The 10,580-nt window shown below is 41.3% G+C and overlaps 1 protein-coding gene across 2 annotated transcripts; it reads right to left on the minus strand.

Moving 5' to 3' along the window:
* Positions 1-648: 648 nt before the first annotated feature.
* LOC311141806 (5'-AMP-activated protein kinase subunit beta-1-like) lies at positions 649-5,346 on the minus strand. Of its 2 annotated transcripts, none has more exons than XM_084177277.1 (8): positions 5,211-5,346; positions 3,797-3,982; positions 3,501-3,670; positions 3,278-3,371; positions 3,078-3,192; positions 1,225-1,358; positions 1,029-1,097; positions 649-833 (listed from the first exon to the last, which is right to left on the minus strand). In XM_084177277.1, exons 2-8 carry the CDS (start codon positions 3,956-3,958, stop codon positions 756-758), a joined length of 822 nt encoding a protein of 273 aa, XP_084033403.1. In that variant the 5' UTR covers positions 3,959-3,982; positions 5,211-5,346; the 3' UTR covers positions 649-755. The 2 variants fall into 2 exon arrangements, with proteins under 2 accessions (XP_084033403.1, XP_084033402.1); XM_084177276.1 differs by having other exon boundaries at positions 3,797-3,977; positions 5,211-5,331.
* Between the last annotated feature and the right edge of the window lie 5,234 nt (positions 5,347-10,580).

A 10,580-nucleotide genomic window follows, 5' to 3' on the forward strand; every position in this document is an offset into this window, starting at 1 on the left:
ATGGGAGAAACTCCCCAAATACAGGTGTGCCAAGCTTGTAGCGTCATACCCAAGAAGACTCGAGGCTGTAATTGCTGCCAAAGGTGCTTCAACAAAGTACTGAGTAAAGGGTCTGAATACTTATGTAAATGTGATAATTTTTTGTGTGTGCAAAAATTTCTAAAAACCTGTTTTTGCATTGTTATTTTGGGGTATTCTGTGTAGATTGATGGGGAAAACTATTTAATCAATTTTACAATAACGCTGTAACATAACAACATGTGGAAAAAGTCAAGGGGTCTGAATACTTTCCGACTGCACTGTAATATAGTTATTGGGGAGTGTATGAGTGGAAGTGAGATCAAAAGGTATTAGATCAAGAATCAATATGCAAAAGCAGTCTAACAAGGTCATTTCTGGACTGATTCCAATAACTTTTTGTCCACACCGGTTTGTGTATTTATATGGCTAGCTTCCACTTTTTTGTGTAGTTTTGTAGCAGCTGGTTTTGTCTCACGATTACACAATGATACTTTTCCATTAACTAGCATGAAAAGTGTCTGTTTGGCAAATTCAGGTATTTTTCCATGAGCTAAAATGAAGATATCTGAAGGGAAAATTTTAGCTCTGTGTCAACTAATAAAGCTCAAGTGGTCATTATATTTACAATTAACCTGAGATATCAGAGAGAAGTTTAATCATCGATATAAAAACACAGAATTATACAATAATATAATTGAAAACGTTTCTAGGCAGGAAGCACATGGATGGCATGATTATATCGGCTTGTACAGAAGTGTGGTCACATACTTCTTTTTGTAGCGGTGGGTTGCGCTAAGAACCATCACCCCATCCTGAAAGAAAATAAAATAGACATGGATCAGGCATGGATGTCTTGAGACGCAGAGTTGAGGTCTATTTAACACTGGATTTGAATTGCTCTATCCATGTCAAATTCAACTGACAACAGGGAATGTAACTGACCCCATGTCTGCTGAGGTGGCTGGTCTAGTGAGGAAACATCTGAGTTGAGAGAAGCAATGATTTACCTTGATGGAGAGGGCATAGAGGTGGTTGAGCATCACATGGTTGGGCTCTGGAAGAAGGGCTGGGTCACACTGTTCAGGATATAGAAAACAAACAATTAGCACTAAGAAATTGACACCAATCAGAGAAAATAAAAACATATTTCCACCATCATGACTCCCAATGAAGATGTTCTCCAGCCTCTGAACCATCACTCACAGACACGCCAGTGTCCTTATTGAGCAGGACTTGCAGCAGGTGTGGTGGCAGGATGGGGGGGTTCTTGAGCTTGTCGCCCGTCTTGGTTATGTATGGGTCCTGCTGGTAGGGTCCCGGAGGGGAACTCGAGAGGTCTGAAATCACAGAGACACACAATGATTCAATGTGCAGTAAACCACCAGGTGAAATTAGGTACCTTCATTCATACAGTGCCTTCGGAAAGTATTCAGATCCCTTGACTTTATCCACATTTTGCTACGTTACAGCCTTATTCTAAAATGGATTACATTTTTTAAAAATCCTCAGCAATCTACACACAATACCCCATAATGACAAAGCGAAAACAAATTTATACAAAACAATTAAATAAACATATTTACATAAGTATTCAGACCCTTTGCTATGAGACTCGAAATTGAGCTTGGGTGCATCCTGTTTCCATTGACCATCCTTGAGATGTTTCTACAACTTGATTGGAGTCCACCTGTGGTAAATTCAATTGATTGGACATGATTTGGAAAAGCACACACCTGTCTATATAAGGTCCCACAGTTGAGAGTGCATGTCAGAGCAAAACCAAGCCATGAGGTCGAAAGAATTGTCCGTAGAGCGCCGAGACAGGATTGTGTCGAGGCTCAGATCTGGGGAAGGGTACCAAAAAATGTCTGAGGCATTGAAGTTCCCCAAGAACACAGTGGCCTCCATCATTCTTAAATAGAAGAAGTTTGGAACCACCAAGACTCTTCCTAGAGCTGGCCGCCCAGCCAAACTGAGCAATCGGGGGAGAAGGGCCTTGGTCAGGGAGGTGACCAAGAACACAATGGTCACTCTGACAGAGCTTTAGAGAGTTCCTCTGTGAAGATGGGAGAACCTTCTCTGCAGCACTCCACCAATCAGGCCTTTATGGTAGAGTGGCCAGACAGAAGCCACTCCTCTGTAAAAGGCACACGACAGCCTGCTTGGAGTTTGCCAAAAGGCACCTAAAGACTCTCAGACCATAAGAAACAAGATTCTCTGGTCTGATGAAACCAAGACTCAACTCTTTGGCCTGAATGCCAAGTGTCACGTCTGGAGGAAACATGGCACCATCCATACGGTGAAGCATGGTGGTGGCAGCATCATGCTGTGGGGATGTTTTTCAACTGCAGGGACTGGGAGACTAGTCAGGATCGAGGCAAAGATTAACGGAGCAAAGTACAGAGAGATTCTTGATGAAAACCTGCTCCAGAGCGCTCAGGACCTCAGACTTGGGCGAACGTTCACCTTCCAACAGGACAACAACACTAAGCACACAGCCAAGACAATGCAGGAGTGGCTTCGGGACAAGTCGCTAAATGTCCTTGAGTGGCCCAGCCAAAGCCCGGACTTGGACCCGATTGAACATCTCTGGAGACCTGAAAATGTGCAGCAACGCTCCCCATCCAACCTGACAGAGCTTGAGAGGATCTGTAGAGAAATGGGAGAAACTCCTCAAATAAAGGTGTGCCAAACTTGTAGCGTCATACCCAAGAAGACTCAAGGCTGTAATTGCTGCCAAAGGTGCTTCAACAAAGTACTGAGTAAAGGGTCTGAATACTTATGTAATTGTGATATTTCCGGGGGGGGGGGTTTCTTCATACATTTGCACAAATTTCTAAAAACCTGTTTTTTGCTTTGTCATTGTGTGTAGATTGATGATAAAAAAAATAAAAAATATTTTAGAATAAGGCTGTAACCTAACAAAATGTGGAAAAAGTCAATGGGTCTGAATACTTCCGAAGGCAGTGTATATCATCAGAAGTGAAACTGCCTTCATCACTAAATGGAGTTATTGGTAAAACACATGAATTATGATGGTAATCAAGCATCAGTACCTGACATGTCTGCACATTCCTGAGAATCAATCATGAGGGCATCAAACACTTCAAAGTCAGTCCTCTTCACCTGGATGACATTATTGACAGTGCCAGTTTTGGTCGTCAACACAGCCTGTGACGGATGAAATACAGTTGAAAGACTGAACACAGAGGGAATGGTATTATATCATTCAGACAGAGAGAGGGTTTGTACTCACCCCTGTCGGGTCGAGGGTCCACTGTCCATCTACACAGAACTTATACTGGTGCTCTCCCTCAGGCAAGTCCACAACCGCCGCAAAGTTGTTCTGGCTGGGTCATAAAAAGAACACAATACAATCAATATTGAGCAGGAAACATCATTCAAATGTAAATCAGTATCAACTATTCACGTTTTGCCAAATTAAAGTGCTCTGTTCGGGTTTTCCCAAAACTGCTCACCTTTTGTTGAGGGGAATCTTGGTGGCCCAGTTGTTGAATGATCCAGACACAAAGACCTCTTTGCCAGCGCCTGTCCAACGGAACACAGTGGGCTTGGCCTGACTGGGACATTTACTGTCACTCTCAAGGTCCCGCTGCCAGGCTAGAAACTCCTGGATCTCCTGAGGAGCCTGGCACAATTGGACTCACATTAACACCATCACAAAAAGTTAGGTATAGCCTACCCTACAGCAACTTTAATATAAATCTGAATTAATTAACCCCTTTAGACTTCACTATCTATATGCTTTCTGTACCTTTTTATCCTCTCGGGTGTTAAAAAGGTCAGCATCATCTGTGCTGTCCATGAGGATCTTGGGCTGTGCGCCATCCTTGGCACCTTGTCCATCATCACGCTGATAGGGCCTCTCACCCTGACCAGCACTGGGCCGCTCACCACTGCTGCTGTTGTTGCCCATACTGACTCAGCAACAACCACTGCACTGACCATCATCAACACACAAGTATGAAAAAATGAACAGCAATAATTACGTTTACATTTACATTTTAGTCATTTAGCAGACGCTCTTATCCAGAGCGACTTACAGTTAGTGAATACATATTTTTATTTTATTTTTTTATACTGGCCCCCCGTGGGAATCGAACCCACAACCCTGGCATTGCAAACGCCATGCTCTATCAACTGAGCTACATCCCTGCCAGCCATTCCCTCCCCTACCCTGGACGACGCTGGGCCAATTGTGCGCCGCCCATGAGTCTCCCGGTCGCGGCCGGCTGCGACAGAGCCTGGATTCGAACCAGGATCTCTAGTGGCACAGTTAGCACTGCGATGCAGTGCCTTAGACCACTTAGACCACTGCGCCACTCAGGAGTATATTACCCACCCGCTCTGTTATATACAAGTAACATTGACATAATGTAATACATCTTATAATATCATCTGACATTTATATGACAGAAAATATTTTCAGAAACAGGTCTGGTTGAACATTTAGTCATTCTGAGCATTTCCTTCTTGATCCGGGTCGGACAGCATTCCTGTGTATATTAAGACACATGCACGGAGCCGGCGTGAGATATGGCTCGGAATGAGAAATGGGTTGTACCTCAATCCAGGAATAAGAAATGGGTTGTACTAAGAATTGCTAACAATCAAGAGGACAAAAACGGCAGTTTACTTCAAAACTAGCAGTCGTTCAATCTGCTCCGTGTAACAGTTGGGATAATGGAACAATTCGGAGTACAGCGTATTTCTCATCCCTGATTGAGGTAGGGGCCTTTGTTTTCCGAGCCATATCTCGCACAGGCTCCACGGGTGTCTTAATATACACAGGGATGCTGTCTGACCGCAGTGCAGCTGTAAATAAGCAGCATCGGATCTGCTGGCTAATCCTCCACCAAAGCCTATTGTAGTTGATTAAGAAGTGGCCAAGACCAAAATGTAATCATTTGATAAAAGATCCCAGTCTCCTGACATGACCAAGACCCCTCCCCAACACAAACTTGCTCGCAAAAACACAAACACCGGCAGACACACACTGACATTAGGTTTGCGTTTCCGTGCACAAACAAAAACCATATAGCATACTATATATATATACCATCTACGGCAAAAACTGCCTCGTTACTCAAACTTAAAAACACATCACTTCCGGAAGATCCATGCCAAAATAACATTGAAGTAGCCCTAATTGTTTTCACTTTTCTTACCGTCGTATAATTTCTGGAAATTCTAATACTGGGAATCTACGCTATTGTGTTTCCTATCGCCATTTCCCCCTGAATGGGTAAATTGTAACCTAACCCAAAACAGCCAGTATGGCTACACGAGCACACACCTCTTCCTGTTTTCTCGCATTCGAAGTCACGCCTGTCTCGGAATGATTTTTCAGACCATTGAGTAAGTTTCCATTTCAAAAACTAGTGTAACCTTTTCTAGGTCACAACAGACAACAATAGTCTGATTTAACAAACAAAATGTGAAGCTGGAGCAAATTTCAGCATTGGCCATGATGGATTCCTAGTTTAGAAAAAGGAAAGGTTCTGTGCCCGGTTTCCCAAAAGCATTTTATGCCTAATTGTGAATTTAGCCTTAACGTGGCAATCAGGAGTTTAAACAACAACACGTTAATCCCCGCTCCTGTTTAGGTAAAAAGCTAAGGGATGGGGCTGGAGAAATGTAACAACTCTCAAATTCATAGACAGAGCTATGGATGCAAGGACTGACCATCCATGATATCAAAATTATAGTTTTAACCATGTTTTGAGGCTATATAGTGTTTGTTTACATTTACTTTGTTTACAGATATTGGATTAAAACAAGTTTATATTTTGGGTTCTGATGTGGTATGACAGTTAAACAACGCTCATGAGTTAATTTATAAGTTATATTCTTCAATAGTCAATGGGTAGGATACATATAATTAATTTATCATTAAGTCCAAAAATTGATGTAGCAAATGTTATGTAGGTTCCTGAACAGACTTTGAGATACATTTGCTCCGGTCGGTGGGTGTGTCGGGGTGTGGCTTGTAGCAATGAGTGACGTATTTAAAGGCAGCTGTGCATTTTGAGCCCACAACCAAACCCCTCCCCGTTTTTCAACTAGTTGTTCAGTACAGCACCGTTTCCGTTCATTTGAACGTTCTATTATGTTTGTATGTATTGAACGCAGCCCAGGGATGGGCAACAAGATTCAGCCTTGGGCCGATTTTTGTTGGAGCAAATGGTTGGAAAATAATTATAATAATTTGTACACTGCAAATTAAACTTATTTTTTTTAATTTTACCTTTATTTAACTAGGCAAGTCAGTTAAGAACACATTCTTAATTACAATGACGGCCTACACCGGCCAAACCCGGACGACGCTGGGCCAATTGTGCACCGCCCTATGGGACTCCCAATCACGGCCGGTTGTGATATAGCCTGGAATCGAACCAGGGAGTCTGTAGTGACGCCTCAAGCACTGAGATGCAGTGCCTTAGACCACTGCGCCACTCGACAACTAAACCAAAAAATTGATTGTATTTGAAAATAACAATAATTTCATACCTGGATTACATTGAGACATGATCACGTTCTCTTTTTTTATTTGTGTGAACACTTGGGAACAGATTTCCATTTTTATTTTTTTATTTTTTGCTGAATTCCTGGTGATTCTAGTAAATTAATGTTTAACCAAAAACTAAAATCTCCCCCACAAATTATTATTATTATTTGTTTTAATAAAAACTTTGGGGGCCCAAAAAAATTACTCGGCGGACAGATTTGGCCTGCGGGCCTCTTGTTGCCGACCCCTGCCATATAGCCTAGCCAGCCATACTGAATAGATCACATTTGACTCTTATTTTAACATTGAGTCAAGTTTTTGATAGCCTAAAATAAATAAATAAATATGGAAATGCTGTGCAAGTGGGGTTTACACTGATAAAACATTCTTGGCACTTATCAATCAAGTTTTAGAAGACTAATATCATGTGTCTGTCTCATGGAGATAGTTGGACGACGCAACATTGTATCTGTCCCATTATGGCGTCTCAGAGCATGGCCAGCACCGTTGAGGCCATCTTCATTTTGAAGGAGTACATTTTCTGCTTCTACGACTTCTATGAGTTCGTAAACAAACTGAAAGGGTGCATACTGGAGTGTGTTGTTTGAACAGGTATAAAGCCAAGGTTGGCGACTTACTGCCAACTGCAGTTATGAAATGTTTGCTTACAAGTATAATTAATTGGCTTATCCCTTCTGATGACCTGGATGGAATTTTGTGATCCTTCCTTAACCCATAGGAAGTCCCACCCAGCTGACTACTTCAAAATTGTGAAAGTCATCAATGGGGCTGCCCATGCTAAAACTGACTTTTGAGTCCTCTGTAGTCTGTCTACACATATGACTCCTGATGAAGATAACCTACGGTATCGCTGCTCAACCATTGCAGGTTGACTTATTCCTCTGATGCTTTCACACGGCTAACCAATTTCACAGTCTCACAACTGGGCCACGTGTACCCACTTAGATAAACACAGACTGGGGTGTGAAAAGCAGTCTTAGCAGGTGCTGCAGCTAAAGGTTTGTATCTGTATTTGTATTTTTTTTTACTTTACTTTAACAAGGGAGCACTGCACACAATCATACAAATGAACAAAATTGACAATTTACAGTTTTGACCCTCAGAGATAGGAAAACACAAGTGTTTTATAAAAAAAAGTTATTGGTTTGTGCATGGATTCAGTTTGTTGTGCACTGCTCAATGTTGAATCCTTAAATTCTTGTCTGAAATTAAATAAAAGTTTAATGATCATCATTCTCATCTTCACCATCGTCAACATTGTAATCATCACCACCATCGTATCATCCAAATAATCACTAAGTGATGTTGGGTTGTTGAAGGCATCTTTAAGGTACCAGCTGAGTGCCAGGCCTCTATTTATAGCCTTTAATGATGATATGATTACATATCAGAATACAGGATACTCCAGACTCTGCAGATTGCAAAGGGTGTGAAGGATACATGGGAATGTGGGACATGAGGCATGAGGGTGGAGTAAGGAAGGCAGTCAGCCAAACAAACATTTCACCCATCAGTGCCTCAACCTTTGAAAAAAATCACTGTTGGCTTGCAGAGGCCCTCATGGTGTATGAATAAGTGCATATACTGTATGCTTGTGTATGTGTGTGTGTGTGTGTGTGTGTGTGCGTCTGTCTGTGAGAGATAGAGAGAGAGAGAGAGAGAGAGGTCAAGCAGGTAGAATGTCAAAATCAAAAGATAACTTTAAAATTGCACAACATTTATTGGAATACAACACACATATACAGTATGTTCTATACCACAAGTAGCTGAACATACGTTTCAGTTCCATATTAAAAGTAAGAAAATATGAATATATAATAAATTCTACATTCATTTTTATAATTTTTCCATCAGGTGATAAAATAAAAGACAGAGCAGCTGTAAGACAACATCACCAAGCTATGATACGGGAGAACACCACAGGGTATGGCATGTACACTACCGTTCAGAAGTTTGGGGTCACTTAGAAATTTCCTTGTTTTCGAAAGAAAAGCAATTTTTTTGTCCATTAAAATAACATCAAATTGATCAGAAATACAGTGTAGACATTGTTAATGTTGTAAATGGCTATTGTAGCTGGAAACGGCTGATTTTTTATAGAATATCTACATAGGCGCACAGAGGCCCATTATCAGCAACCATCAGTCCAGTGTTCCAATGGCACGTTGGGTTTGCTAATCCAAGTTTATAATTTTAAAAGGCTAATTGATCATTAGAAAACCATTTTGCAATTATATTAGCACAACTGAAAACTGTTGTGCTGATTAAAGAAGAAATAAAACTGGCCTTCTTGAGAGTTTTGACCCCCACTCCCTTTAAGAGTGACACCTGGGAGCCAGAAATCTTTGTGATTGAAAGGGGGTCAAATACTTATTTCCCTCATTAAAATGCAAATCAATTTATGACATTTTTGACATGCGTTTTTCTGGATTTTTTTGTTGTTATTCTGTCTCTCACTGTTCAAATAAACCTACCATTAAAATTATAGACTGATCATTTCTTCGTCAGTGGGCAAACGTACAAAATCAGACGGGGATCAAATACTTTTTTCCCTCACTGTATTTTAATGGACAAAAAAACTGCTTTTCTTTCGAAAACAAGGACATTTCTAAGTGACCCCAAACTTTTGAACAGTAGTGTATGTATTGAACCCTATTTGTATTCAAATTTCATTAGGTTTATGCAAGCTCTCAGTGCATCAACAACTATTTGTCCTTTAAACAACCCTATATACAGTACCAGTCAAAAGTTTGGACACACCTACTCATTCAAGGGTTTTTCTTGATTTTTTCTATTTTCTACATTGTAGAATAATAGTGAAGACATCAAAACTATGAAATAACACATATGGAATAATGTAGTAACCAAAAAAGTGTTGAACAAATCTAAATATATTAGAGATTTTAGATTCTTCAAATAGCCACCCTTTGCCTTGATGACAGCTTTGCACACTCTTGGCATTCTCTCAACCAGCTTCATGAGGTAGTCACCTGGAATGCATTTCAATTAACAGGTGTGCCTTCTTAAAAGTCAATTTGTAGAATTTATTTCCTTCTTAATGCGTTTGAGCCAATCAGTTGTGTTGTGACAAGGTAGGGGGGGCATACAGAAGATAGCCCTATTTGGTAAAATACCAAGTCCATATTATGGCATGAACAGCTCAAATAAGCAAAGAGAAACGTCGGTCCATCATTACTTTAAGACATGAAGGTCAGTCAATCCGGAAAATTTCAAGAACTTTGAAAGTTTCTTCAAGTGCAGTCGCAAAAACCATCAAGCGCTATGATGAAACTGGCTCTCATGAGGACCGCCACAGGAATGGAAGAGTTACCTCTGCTGCAGAGGGTAAATTCATTAGAGTTACCAGCCTCAGAAATTGCAGCCCAAATAAATGCTTCACAGAGTTCAAGTCACAGACACATCTCAACATCAACTGTTCAGACGGGACTGTGTGAATCAAGCCCTCATGGTCGAATTGCTGCAAAGAAACCACTACTAAAGGACACCAATAAGAAGAAGAGACCTGCTTGGGCCAAGAAACACGAGCAATGGACATTAGACCGGGAAATTTGTCCTTTGGTCTGGAGTCCAAAATGGAGATTTTTGGTTCCAACCGCTGTGTCTTTGTGAGACGCGGTGTGGGTGAACGGATGATCTCTGCATGTGTAGTTTCCACCGTAAAGCATGGAGGAGGAGGTGTTATGGTGTGGTGGTGCTTTGCTGGTGACACTGTCTGTGATTTATTTAGAATTCAAGGCACACTTAACCAGCATGACTACCACAGCATTCTGCAGCAATACGCCATCCCATCTGGTTTGGGCTTAGTGGGACGATCATTTGTTTTTTAACAGGACATTGACCCAGGCGGTGTAAGGGCTATTTTACCAAGAAGGAGAGTGATGGAGTGCTGCATCAGATGACCTGGCCTCCACAATCCCCCGACCTCAACCCAATTGAGATGGTTTGGGATGAGTCGGACGGCAGAGTGAAGGAAAAGCAGCCAACAAGT

This window comes from Coregonus lavaretus (assembly GCF_964263955.1).
Source record: "Coregonus lavaretus genome assembly, chromosome: 14".
In the NCBI taxonomy this organism is placed as follows: domain Eukaryota; kingdom Metazoa; phylum Chordata; class Actinopteri; order Salmoniformes; family Salmonidae; genus Coregonus; species Coregonus lavaretus.